Source organism: Brachyistius frenatus, unplaced genomic scaffold (genome assembly GCF_029030835.1).
Source record: "Brachyistius frenatus isolate BFR_SWC_R1_liver_20210118 unplaced genomic scaffold, ASM2903083v1 Contig_3, whole genome shotgun sequence".
NCBI lineage: Eukaryota > Metazoa > Chordata > Actinopteri > Embiotocidae > Brachyistius > Brachyistius frenatus.
Window position 1 is genome coordinate 2,130,345 of NW_027210602.1, and position 13,759 is coordinate 2,144,103.

Here is a 13,759-nt window from a genome sequence, read left to right on the forward strand (position 1 = left end):
CGTCGTGCGTGATTTGAATTTATTGTCTCAAGTAGTGCTCTGCTTCCTTATTGTGTTCACAGAAAAGGTGAGGACTGACTTTGTGCAGTAAATTATTCAACTAAATGACTCATCACTTTCCAGAATATCTATACTTCCTGGACCAGGGGATTTACACAAATGAGCAAAAAAAACTACAGTGCATTGTTGAATCTCATGCAATGATTCCACTGAACAATGAATCACACCGTAACTCCTTTTTTGTCGCACAAACTAAAATAGGTGGCCCTTTATTGTAGACAGAGTTTACATTACTTATTCATAAATGTATGCTGTTTTTAGTCAAATATGTACAAACTTACTTCTAAAATGTACACATGTATGATTTTCCTCCTTAGTGTCCAGCAACAGGCACAACTGAGAAGCTTCACTTCCCTTATTTCAGCTTTTCTGTGTCCATGTAAATTTATTGGAACAAAAAAAACGAACCTGAAACTGGAAAACATATTGACCAGGACATGGTCAAACCTTACATCCCAGCCCGCTCCCTCCGCTCTGCTTCTACCAATCGGCTTGTCGCTCCCTCGCTGCGAGCTAAACATTCTACTAAATCACGACTGTTTGCTGTCCTGGCTCCTAAATGGTGGAATGAGCTCCCCAACGACATCAGGACAGCGGAAACTCTGTACATCTTCGGCCGCAAACTAAAAACACACCTCTTCCGACTTTACCTTGAATAGTAGAACTTTAGTAGCATTTAAAATGGCACTTACTGATAGCACTTTGTAGTTTGGCTTTCTTGAAGAAATTCTATTTTCTTGATTGCTGTTGTTCTGGGTTTTGTACCCTCATGGTTGAAATGCACTTATTGTAAGTCGCTTTGGATAAAAGCGTCAGCTAAATGAAATGTAATGTAATATGGATTCAAAAACACATACCAAACAGGTATTCTTCTGCACAGGACAAAATCTTTGTGAACTAGTTTTATGTAAAAAATTTGCTATTTTTCCAATTGAGTCTAGTTTTAATTCTGCACGTTCTTCTGATTGTGCAGTCTTGATGCCTGATTGTAAAAACAGTCCAGCTTCGTGCTCACTAGCTGACCCAGTGGTGAAATGGGATTTCTTGCTAAACACTAAGGTTGACTAACGATACTTCAGTTATTGCTGATAAATTCACGATTTAAAAAAAAAAGAGAGATTTGGACACGACAAGTGCAACTCTTTGGTAAATGTTGTGAAACCATGACCTTAAAGAAAAGAGAACTCAGACAAACGGAACTCTCATTAAATTGGTTAATTTCAGGTTGTTGTACATGTGAAGGGCCCAGAGAATCCCACACAGCGTCAATCACCTCTACGAAATTAACATTTTCATGGCGCCTGTTAATAAAATGTGAAAAAAAATGTCCTACTTTTGCTTTCCATTTTTTACACAGAAGTTAATGCAGAATTCTATGTGCAACCTATACACAACATTTTCAAGTGACCCCTGCTGGGGGAAAAGCCATACCGGTTAGAGGTGTGACTTTTTGTGACAGAACAGGTGGTTAGTTTGTAGGTCCAACCTCACTCGGGTAAAGGTGCAGGACACAAACAGCAAGGTTGTTGTCTACACTGTAAAATTTTAAATGTTTACCTGATGAAGACCATGTTGGGTAAAATGTTGCATGGGTCTGAAAACATAATGCCTGCGGCTGCAGTTGAAGCCATTGCAGAGGCATTATGCTTTTGGGTTGTTCATGCGTATGTCCCATTATCGTCAACGCAATATCTCAGGAATTCTTCAAATTCAGCAAAAGCTTGAATACAACTTTGCATTCTGTCAGAATCAGCTTTATTGTCCAAAATCCTCAAAAGTCTTCACTAAATATGTTCATACATCCACATCGAATTGTGGACGTGAACTGCAACTTGACTGTTTGGCGAAGGGCGACAACAGCAATATGGAAATACTTTTTTTTTACCCCACTCCTCACTTTCTTAAAATGACCTTCAAGGTATTTTTTTTGATTGGTTGTTGGGATGAGTAATGGATCTGCAGGGAGTTTAGGAGTAAAATTTCTCGCCACTAGATTCAAAACATGCAGTCAGAGGAGTCATAACTGGACCACCTTGTAAATATATCTTGGAGTCAGAGCTGGTTAACAACCGAAATATGAACTCCGTGTGTTAGTCCATAGCTACAATCTCCCATTAAATAATAATGTTTTCATAGACAGTCTTCAGTTGTGTTTTGAGTATGATGATGTCACGACATGTTGAGCTTGTTACTCATATCATTGGTGGCAATCAGCTTGTTATTGTTTTCAAGGCTTTCAACCTGTCTCACTTGTTGTGTCAAAAGGTTTCAACCGTTTCAAAGTGAAATGATTGTTTGACCACGTGTCCATTCGTTTCCTCATGATGCAGCCATGTCTCTCAACCTCAGCCTACTGTTGCTTTCTGGAAGCACCATTAGTTAATACAGCACTTGTTTTAACTTCATACATCAACCTGTCAAAATAGAAAACAGGTGATATAATGAATTATTGTTCATTTTAATGATGAATAAGCTCTACTTTTAATTTTAGTGTTGATTAATATTTTGATTTCTTCCTATTAGTAATTGCTTACTCTTTTCAAAGCCTTTCTCAAGTTCATCAGTTGTAGTGTTGTAGTGTCATCAGTGCTGTAACACTGTAGACCATCAGCCACAGCATGGCAATATAGTGAAATGGTAAAACACTTGAAAATGGTCCCAATCTGCTTTATAAATACTGAATTAATGAGGCAACACTAGAATCTCTTCCAATGCTATCTCCTCTGGCGAAGTACCAGAACCTGCTGTGCCAATTCAAATGAAAAAATATATATATATATATATATATGTATTCATGAAAACAAACCAAAAACAATGCAAAATTTCTGAAACTGAGAGGTTCCCTTGTGGCTGAGGTGACAGCCATTAACCACAAGGTCCAGGTGGGGGTCCTTTGTCATCCTCCCATTTACTGTCAACAAACTATACAATATCAAAATAGTGTGTATGATTTACACACTCCATGTGTTGAAGAACATAAAAAATTTTTGGACAAAATGCTCCCTAAACACGTTGACATTGAAGTTATAATAAATAAGGAAATGTAGTTTTTATACTAAAACACCTAAAAGAAACTACTGACAATGTTGGCTGTGACCATGATGACCGCCTCCACAAGAAGCATGTGTAAAGGTATTCATTATATCATTTACTAAATAAAGTCATTTGTGTTATCGGTTGTCCAGAAGTGGTTACTGATTAGGAAAAAACATTTCTTTCAACACGGAGACAAGGAAGAAGGAAGTGTTCTTTACTGACAGTAACTTCACCTGCTTAACCCCGGGGGCGAGGCTGCGGTCCCTCAACCTCAATATAAACAGGCTGATGAGGCTGAACACCACATCGTTAACTCCAGGTCGCAAAGAGCATCTGAAACCTTCACAAGCCTCTTCACAGACGCAGGTAACAAGAATATTTTTTTGTTTTCATATATAGATATATTTCATGTTAAACAGAGCTTGAGAAATCATTTTTGTGCATGCCTTTTGACAAATGAAAAACTGACTTTGGTTTAATTATTTGTTTCAGAAATGCTTTTGTCTGTCCTTGTTGTGCTGGGCGTTTGCCTGGTGCCCGCTCACTCCAATCCACCAGGTAAACTACATCCTTCTGGGGACATTTTTCCGCAGTAAATCCCATTTTCGGGCCCCATTTCTTTTCTGCTACATCACTAGATTATCAAAACTCTTTATTTCTTAGCAGGTGAACCTCTTGGCAGTCCTCTCCTTCAACAATGTTTTGAGGAGGCAAAGAAAATCGTGGATGATGCGTACAAGTACTCCCGAGAAGAGTGAGTTCTTCTTTCAAATTAATCCTGCATTCATGTGCAGTGAAAAGCTATTTCTTTGCTATTCAAGCCATTCATCACCGTAACTTCATAGCTCGGTATTTGTTGAAAGAAGTCATCAAATGTAGAAATTAATCTTATCAAATTTGTTATTCAACTGTGTGGCTTTGTGTCCTCCAGGAGTCTGAGGCGGGTTCGCAAGGACGTGGTGAGGCCTCACGATGCTCTTCGTCTCCTGAAGCAGCCTCGTGGTGACACCCGCTCAGCCGTGAGATCCGCAGACTACATGGCACAAACCCTGCGTCTGCTGCACGACAGGATGCATCATGTGCACAAACGCTCACTTAACGCAACAGGTCAAACATGCACCACCCGCACAAAGACGACACAAACACTGCTCATATTGTCTTTTTGTGAAGGTTTGGGGTTTCATGATATGGCACAGCGGAGCACTTCAAAGCTGTAATTAACTACTAGACAGACATGCACACACTGAATCCATGAAATGTGTCTGTCATATTTTGCAGATTTGCTCTCTAGAGAAGACCTTTTGAAACTTTCTGAAATAACTGGATGTTCAGCTCGAGTCAGTCTTCCAGAATGCCGCACCACACCAAACCTTGAACAGTATCGCACAATCACCAGCGTCTGCAACAACCTGTAAGAAAGACTTTAAAGTGTGATTAAACGCAGTCTAAAATGCTCATTTAAAAAAATTTCTTGACACATTTTTCACTATATTAAACCTAAAGTTTACTTGTCCTTTTCTTACAAATAGGGGCAACCGAGCTCATGCATTATTAGCCTATTTTGATTTCTTGCCCTCCAATTACTTTACAAACAAATATGTAGGACAAAAACAACTGTATGGTTACTTTGCAAAAAAGGATTTTGTATTGAATTGAAAGAAACTTGTCCGAAATTTGTTGATTTTGTGACAGAGTGCCTTTGAGTCTGAGTAGCGGTTGAAAACAGAGGAAATACTTGTGAAATGCACCTAAATCTTAAGCAACTTACCACACAAGATGTGAACACTTCTGTGGGATTTCTCAAGGCGTGTGTCCCAACATTGACACCTCTCGCCTGCTTTTAGGAACAACCCTCGTCTCGGAGGTAGCAACACTCCCTTCGCCCGCTGGCTGCCTGCCGAGTATGACGACGGCATCTCCCTGCCGAAAGGATGGGACAGAAACCGAACATTCAACAACTTCTTGCTCCCACTGGTACGACCTCGATATCCCAGATAGTCGTCTTGAATAATAAACATACATAAGTGCATGTTTAACATTTTATTCATCCAATTCTCCTCCGTGCTCAGGTGCGACAAGTGTCCAACAACATCCTAAGCACGACGGATGCAGGCGTGGTCAGCGACAGAGAGCTCACTCACATGGTGACCTTGTTCGGCCAGTGGAATGACCACGATCTCACCTTCACACCCTTCTCACCCAGCATCCGCTCCTTCAGCAACGGGATCAACTGTGAAGAGAGCTGTGAGCAAACTGAGCCGTGCATCCCCATCCCGGTGGGTATCACACACCCGAACACTCACATGTTGTTGCGAGTCTCTCCGTAACCGTCGGCGCTCTCATTCACATCCTCTTTTCTACCTACAGATTCCTCGTGGTGACCCCCGCCTGCCCTCCGGCCCCGACAGCTGCATCCCTTCGTTCAGATCCGCCCCCGTTTGTGGAACAGGATTCTCGGCCTACAATTTCGGCGGAGAGCCCAACAAAAGGGAGCAGATCAACGCGTTGACGGCCTTCCTGGATCTCAGCCAGGTGTACGGCTCTGAGGAGAAGCTCGCCCTGTATCTTCGCAACCTCACCAATGACAATGGCCTGCTGCGTGTGAACACAGAGTTCAGAGACAACGGGCGGGAGTTGCTGCCTTTCCACCCTCTCAAGGTGCAAATGTGCGCAACACGCAGTAGAACCACCAACGTTACAAACGCCAAGGAGGTCCCGTGTTTCATTGCAGGTTGGTCATCTTTGAACTTAATTTTTAAATAATAGCTTTATAAATGTTATAACACTTATAAGCAGCATACAAACTTCATTATTGTTTAATAAGACAGTATGATGAAGGAGGAAGCAGCCATTTAAGGACCATTTCTCAACATCTATAACTCCTATTAAGCAGCTATAACGGGTTTCTGTTGCATATATAATGAATAATACAAAAATAATAATAATGTCAAATATGTCTTAATACACAAAACCACATTTTGGTTTGTTTAAAGTAAACATTTTCATTGTTTTTCTAGTTATAAATGGTACTTCTGACTCCCACTTACTTATAGATAGTAAAAAGAGGGGAAGAGTGAGGCGTTACCAATAACTTGATTTGCATTTATAACTGTGAGCTAAGCTGTGAAACAGAGGGTGATATTTCTTTCTCTTTATTATAAAGTATATTCATATATATGAGAAAATTTTAAAAATCATAAAAATGGTTTTCATTCTCTTTATTTCAGGGCATTGCAATATATTAAGTAATTTAAAAGAGAAAGCAAGTTACACTAGAATAAATATAGCAATTCAAATGTTCTTGTTAACGGCTTATTACTGATCTATAAAGCGTTGATAAATATTATTGAAGGTCCTATTTGCAGCAGCCCCAAATAGAAAGTGGTTCCAATCATATGAATCCAAACAGGAAAATGAGCGCTTTGGTCCGTCTGCTTGATGGCTGCTTCATTTCTCCCCGTAAGGTGATGTCCGCGTGGACGAGAACATCGCTCTGACATCCCTCCACACACTCTTCATGCGTGAGCATAACCGCCTGGCTCGTCAGCTGAAGAGACTGAACCCGCAGTGGGACAGTGAGAGGCTCTACCAGGAGGCCCGCAAGATCATGGGTGCCTACACACAGGTAGATAAACCTGACAGTCGGTCATCTTTCATATTTCTACAAAGCAAGCGTCATTCACTCACATTACCTGCCCCTGTCTCTCTCAGATGTTTGTGTTCAGAGACTATCTGCCACACATTGTGGGCAACGCCGCAATGCGCAGGCAACTCGGCCGTTACCCCGGCTACGATCCCAACGTCGACCCCAGCATCTCCAACGTCTTTGCGACAGCAGCTTACCGCTTCGCCCACTTGGCGATCCAGCCGTTTTTATCCCGTCTGAATGCAAACTACAGGGAGCAAAGTCAGTTCCCCAATGTGCCCTTGCACAAGGCCTTCTTCACCCCCTGGAGAGTCGTCTTCGAGGGTGAGTTGCTCAAAGAAAACCGCTGCAATCTTTCTATTTCTATTTTTTTCTTCAACTATTGCCCTAACTTTTCTTTTCTCCCTCATCAGGCGGCATTGACCCTCTGCTGCGTGGTTTGATCGGCCGCCCTGCTAAGCTCAACACCCAGGACCACATGATGGTGGATTCTTTGAGGGAGAGGCTGTTCCAGTTTGTGCAGGATCTGGCCTTGGACCTGGGCGCTCTCAACATGCAGAGGGGACGTGAACATGCCCTTCCTGGTACACCCCTCTCTCACTTTCAGCTTTTTCCTTCCAATGCTTCATCCCTTTCCTGATTGTCCTCACCTTTCTTGTCTTCATGTCGTTTGCTTGTCCAGGCTACAACGCCTGGCGCCGGTTCTGTGGCCTGTCTCAGCCCAGGAACCAGGCAGAGCTGGGCCGAGTTATGAACAATCCTAACCTGGCCCGCCGGCTGCTGCAGCTCTACGGTACACCCGACAACATTGATGTGTGGCTTGGTGGCGTGGCAGAGCCGTTTGTCCAGGGCGGCCGCGTGGGGGCTCTGTTTTCTTGCCTCATCGCAAACCAGTTCCAGAAGATCCGCCAAGGTGACAGGTCAGTATATGAGTGGATATAAACACTAATGTATGTAGAATTCATAATGTAAATGTGGGATTCTTTTAGAAAAAAATTATAATCATAGTGAAAACAGTTGCAATCTGTGCTCTTCAAAGGTCTTTCTGACATATCAAACGGCAGCTGCAGACTCGACTGACTACCATAAATACAAATGTGTGTTTCTTTCCCTTCTTTCTCAGACTGTGGTACGAGAAACCGGGTGTCTTCACCCGGAGGCAGAGGAATGCTCTGTCCTCTGTTACGCTGTCCAGCATCATCTGTGACAACACCGGCATCATGTCTATCCCCACCAATACATTCGACGTAATCTCAAACAGGAACCGGCTCGTCCGGTGCGCCAGCATCCAAAAACTCAACCTGTCGGCCTGGCGGGAAAGACCCTGCTCAGGTGAGACAACACCGGAACAAACTTATTAACCACAGGGAATAATCTCAATCATCTCATTTAATCCGCTGAATTTTTCTTCCTCAGTAGTTTTAAATCCTTCTCCTAACCACTGGTGTGAAAATACTTCTTCATATGAGGTGTTTAATCTTGCAGGTGGTGGTGATATCTGTGTGGATTTCAGTGAAGATGAGGTTGGTTTTAAGCACAAACAAGTGAAGATCAATTTGTAAATTAAAATCATGCAAGTCTTGGTGATCCTAACATTTATCATTTTGGTGATGGTGTTCCTTGGTCTAATAGAAAATCATCCATTATTAACTGATATCAGCACATTTTGAAAAATTATGTAAATTATGAGGCTTAATTTAACACACACATTCTCTTGATATACAGAATGTGAACCAACTGGACCAGCAGGACCAGCAGGACCTCCCGGACCTCCAGGGGAACGAGGTAGTCTATTCACCTAATTTATTACCACACTGTCTGTTCATCGTTTTCTACATTATTTATAGTTCTGAGTGTTTCCTAAATTGTTGAAAATGTTTGATATGACCTCCAAACATGTACAACATGATAATAGTGCTGAATTCAATAATTATTTATTGTAAAGGCCTAATTACATGGTAGTTATTAACAGCAGCAGGATTCTGTAAGTGAGTTATTCAGCTTAGGTAGTTTTAGTCAGTGTAGTGAGAGAAATAGATAAATAGTGCCATATTTAATTGAATGAAATGTAGTGTCAGTAATTAAATTAGATTTGTGGCCTCATTGAAAACAACTGTAAGCTGAAGCAGAAGTGAAGTTCTTTTCTAACTGAGATGTTAAGAAACTGAATATATACAATTCAGTGTTGAGTTTTGACCCTGAAGAGGGTCAGAAAACTAATCTGAGAGCTCATAAATGTATTTTATGTGAATAAATACAAGCCTCCAATAGCTTTTCTCAGCCCTTTGAAGTAACTGTTGTTTGTCTGCAGGTCCAGTAGGATCCCCCGGCCCCATAGGCCCTCCTGGACCACCAGCATTCAACATCAGCATCATGCAGCCTCAGTCTGCTTTCTCAGTCCGCCTGGGAAAGTACAACCCATCTTCAGATAAAATCATTCATTTCCGTCACATTGTTTACAACGAGCAGAACCATTACAGCCCTCAGACAGGCCTGTTCACATGCGTCATCCCCGGTGTCTATCAGTTCAGCTTCCTCTGCAGCGCCTTCGTTGACGTAGGAAGTGCAGAGCTGTTGCATAACAACGAGCTGGTACAGCACAGTTTCAAGGTCTCTGAGGGAGGTCGCTACTTGTCATCAGGGGACGCGGTGCTCCGGCTGCAGACGGGGGACAAAGTGTGGCTGGAGGCCACTGACGGAATCACCGGGCTGACCACCACAAGCTTCTTCTCAGGATACCTGCTCTTCGCTGTGTGACATGAACACTTCCTTTCCTGACTGAGCTGCCACCTTTTACACCAGTAATCTGTTGGCTTCAGGATCTGTTTTCATTTCTCAGCCTCTGTACTGAACTTCACTTTACTGTAATCAGGTCATATCCATTGTTAGTAAATTCCTTTGTTTCCTTTTGTCTAATGTTTTATGTTTTACTGAAAAATTATCAAATTTAAATTTCACCTAAAAAAACATGAAGTGCGATTGCTGCGACTTTATTGAGTTTTGTTACAACATGCAATCTATTGGACTGAAAATTGGTCATTTGTCAACTTTGATTGTAGGATTTTCCAGTATTATTATGAATATTTTATGCACAGATGAATTGTGAGTGCGCCTTGAAAATGTTGTGTGGTGCTTTTTGTGCAGGCCTCGTTTCACTGCAACTGTCTTATCTTGTGTTGCATTTTGAATTCAATAAATAAAGTGAGTCACACCAAACCTTGTGTTCAACTCTTTTATTGGTGAGCCATAGCGAGTAATTTATTGTGTGAATTGCAAGAAAAGAGAAATATAGCCAAAAATGAAATTGTTTGTGTCAGTGTCTTCTTGGCTCCATTTGTGCCAAGAAGAAACTGAAAGAAGTTGGAAACTATTTAAAATAGGAAAGTTGTGTTTGTTAAAATTATCCTCGGCTACAGGATTCCTTTAAAGAAACTTTGCTTTAACTGCAGGAAGAAATTTACCACAAACCCGGTGGTCTTTTTTTCTTACCTGCCGTTCCTCTCTTTTTCTCCTAATGGTTTTCTCTTTGTACTTCATGTTCAGTCCTCATAAGTGGCGATACAGTATTCATTTTACTATTGAAGGAACATCGAGCTTTGCTTCATAATTCTTCTTTCAAGCAGTGGCATTAAACTACAGATCATCATAAGAAAAGAGCTCAGGTCAGTGATCAGTGAGAATGATTTAACTGTATGTCTCCTGTAGATGGAGCCATTTTAAACAGAATAAATGTACGATAGGTGAAGTGAAATAAGTGGTTCATATAAAAGCACTGCATCTAATATTTCTATCAAAGTCATTGTTTCACTGTTTTTAACTCTTTCATTCTTAAAGGAGCAGTTCACAGATTTCAAGGTCAAGACTCAAGGTCAATTTACTCATTAAGCAGAGTAATAATAAGCCTTTGAAAACTTGTAAAATGTCTTTAATTTTTTAGGGGTTTTCTCAGAGCTTGACTCTAAAGTCCTTGTGCTGCATCAAATTTACGATTTCTGTCTCTGCAATTCGTTCCCCTCTCTGAAAGTAAATTGTTGTTGTTCTGTACATTTTGAAGCATTTCCTACAAGCAAAAACCCAACATTGAAAATTTCAAACTACATCAAGCAACTTTTTGGAAAAACATAAAAGTTCTCTCTCAGTCTGTTTCTGTCGCTGGGGTGAAAATCTGACCTACATCTTCTAAAGTTCAATTTCTAAGATGAAGCTCAGTTTACTTTCTGATGCACTTGAACATTCATCAGTGTCTTAACTGTTTTCAGCATTTTCATAATGATGAAGGTATGAAGGAGCTTTGAACCTGCCCACAATGAGCTGGATGTGGGGGGTGACCAATAGACAAACTAACACACTAACATCTACACCTGTGGTTATCTGCTGTATGTTCTCCAGCCCACCTGGGCTCCATGTGTTCACACTGTGGAAGGACCATAGAGTGAAACCGTGTCCAGTTCAAATTTTTCAACAGTGTTTTTCAAGCACATGACAAGCATACCAAATATAGTCTACTCACTCGTGTTATTCTGACATTTCCCAGAGAAACAGTACGTGGTGTGATGGATGGCAAATGAATGCCGGTTGTCTCTTCTCTGATTACAAAGTTGAAGCTGCTTTCCATATTCTGTATTTATATGTTAACGATGGATTACATGACTACTTGTCACTTGTCATAGAGACCCAACACTGCCCTGCTCTTCGCTTTACAGATTTTAACAGCGTCTTTGAGCTTTTTGTTTTTGTTTTCCTGCCCACAAATTTACTGTCTTGGTTCACTCACACTGCTTTCATAGTTTTGTTTTTAGCCACAGTGGGCAGCTGTTTCAAGGAAAAAGCTATAAAAACTCACCGTACACCACCTGTTTAGCCCCCAAACCAGCAGCCAGACGTAGTTAGTGATCAGCTGGTGGATACGGTAGAGCATTTAGCAGCTAAAGAGACAGATATTTTCCTCATTAACTGGTGGACACCAAAAACAGAGCGACAAGAACATTTATTTTGGACTTAGATTTGCCAGGTCACCAGAGAAAAGGTGGTAATATGTCACTGCCTCCAAAAGGGCAAACAAAAACAAAAAATTGTCTTAAACTCACAATTTTGCATGGTTATGTCTACAATGCAACAGGCAAATCACAATCTGAGTTCCAGACAGAACATTGAAATCATCTGAAGTGGAGTTTCAATGTTGCTTATTTTGTTACTGTCTTGGTGAATAAAGAGATTATTGGAGTAACTGGAATCTCTCCCTGTATCTCTTCGGTTGTGGGATAAGAAGGGAGACAGGGAGTGTGAGAAAATGTGGTAAATCCTCATGATTCACTGCACAATGTAAAGTTTACTGGGCTCTGTCGTGATAAAGTGCTCCTCCTCCTGGTTGCAGAAACTACAGTGCATGTGCAGATTGCCACGTAGTCCACCAGACTGTATGTGTGTGTGTGTGTGTGTGTGTGTGTGTGTGTGTGTGTGTGTGTGTGTGTGTGTGTGTGTGTGTGTGTGTGTGTGTGTGTGTGTGTGTGTGTGTGTGTGTGTGTGTGTGTGTGTGTGTGTGTGTGTGTGTGGTGCAAGCTTCAGCTTGGGTGCTTCAAGAGTAATGGAAACCCAGTATTTATGAAAGAGGAGAAAATATTTGAATTGTCTGTTTCTGTTATAGAGGTTTGAGCTGAGCTGAACCTTGTTGGAATAGGCGGCGTTATGAAAGCGAGTTGAGGGAAAATGTGCTACTAAAAGGAAACGTCAGCGTGTAAATCTGATCTATTCAGATCTATAAAGGATTGGGGTTAAGGTTTGGGGATGCAATGTGAAAGTCCTGGGAATAGATCAGAGGAAGAAGGTTTCGCCACAGATGTTTTCAAAGATGTGTGTGGTCCTGTTTTAATGTGATGAGATCATAATGTTGACATTGAAATAATAATCGACTGCAAATGGAAAAAACTGGAAAAAAATAATACTAATTGTTCTCACAGTAAAGCTGGATTTCGAACAGGAGCCATTCAAACCACCAAATTTGTGGCAGTGTGGGTTTTATATCATAGCAATACTCACCTATAAAAGTATATTTATTAAAATGTTTATAGCTGCCTTCAATCAAGACATAGGGCGTTGTAAATGCTTAATTATACGCTTAACGTCCCCAGCAAAGTGGCAAATGTTTGCCAGATGTTGACTCGATAATGGCACAAAAAATTGGTGTTGGTTTTATGGTAAATTTAGCACTATGAAAGGATGGCTATCTTTTTTTTTTTTTTTTTTACTCTTTACTCAATGACGTGTCTCATGCAGGAGACCTTGTCACTGTTTTCTCTCCTTTTCTGCATCTCAGACGTTGATTTATTCAAATTCTTTTTGCTCAATCGAGTGCCCAAAAACTCAGGAACTGGGGTGAATTCCAGCAACGTGGACAAAAGAACTCGGCTAATTCATTGCAGATGTGTCTCCGAGCTGTGTGAAGGAACACTGTGCTGCCCTCGCTGGAGACAGAGGGCTCCGCATGGCAAAGGTTCAATGAATTACGAGCAAAATACATCAGTGACCCAGTACAGCTGGTTCTGACTGTCTGTCTGGTGTTCCAGTGAAGAGAGAGGAGGCAAACCAAGATACACATGCACATAGTTTTCACTCTCTGGAGGAACCGTTGGTATGCAGAATCCCAGTCGCCTGCATTAGTCAGCCTCAAAGCAAAAACAGAATCATGCTGTGGCCAAAAAAGAGGCGTCCATAGCTGTTTTATACTGGTAAAAGTAGTTCAAAATAAAAGTGCTCTACGGCATCACTGAAGACAAAACAGGAAACACTTGCAAAAGAGTCGTGGTTTTCATTGCTGATGATTGCCGTAACTCGGTTTGGAAAGAGTTTTGAATTTTTATTCATTTATTTTCATCTTGTTTGATCCTCAGGAAATGATTATTGCCAAACCAAGTCTCGGTTTTACAAATGCATCATTTAAGTCTGTCTGGATTAACAGGCTTTTGGCATCCAGTGTTTGTATGAAACATCATATCTTTGCCTCTCGTGTAAATCTACAGG

General features: G+C 41.2%; 2 protein-coding genes across 3 annotated transcripts; both read left to right on the plus strand.

Moving 5' to 3' along the window:
* The first annotated feature begins 3,415 nt into the window (after nt 1–3,415).
* Nucleotides 3,416–9,143, plus strand: mpx (myeloid-specific peroxidase). Of its 2 annotated transcripts, none has more exons than XM_069702658.1 (16): nt 3,416–3,462; nt 3,589–3,654; nt 3,760–3,850; nt 4,028–4,203; nt 4,375–4,507; nt 4,941–5,070; nt 5,166–5,372; nt 5,464–5,827; nt 6,561–6,721; nt 6,808–7,066; nt 7,156–7,326; nt 7,425–7,662; nt 7,866–8,074; nt 8,228–8,265; nt 8,468–8,527; nt 9,054–9,143. In XM_069702658.1, exons 2-16 carry the CDS (start codon nt 3,591–3,593, stop codon nt 9,060–9,062), a joined length of 2,310 nt encoding a protein of 769 aa, XP_069558759.1. In that variant the 5' UTR covers nt 3,416–3,462; nt 3,589–3,590; the 3' UTR covers nt 9,063–9,143. The 2 variants fall into 2 exon arrangements, with proteins under 2 accessions (XP_069558759.1, XP_069558767.1); XM_069702666.1 differs by having other exon boundaries at nt 3,763–3,850.
* Nucleotides 9,116–9,499, plus strand: LOC138625557 (protein HP-25 homolog 1-like). Its single transcript, XM_069706558.1, has one exon. The coding sequence runs from the start codon at nt 9,116–9,118 to the stop codon at nt 9,497–9,499; it is 384 nt and encodes a 127-aa protein (XP_069562659.1).
* The last annotated feature ends 4,260 nt before the right edge of the window (nt 9,500–13,759 follow it).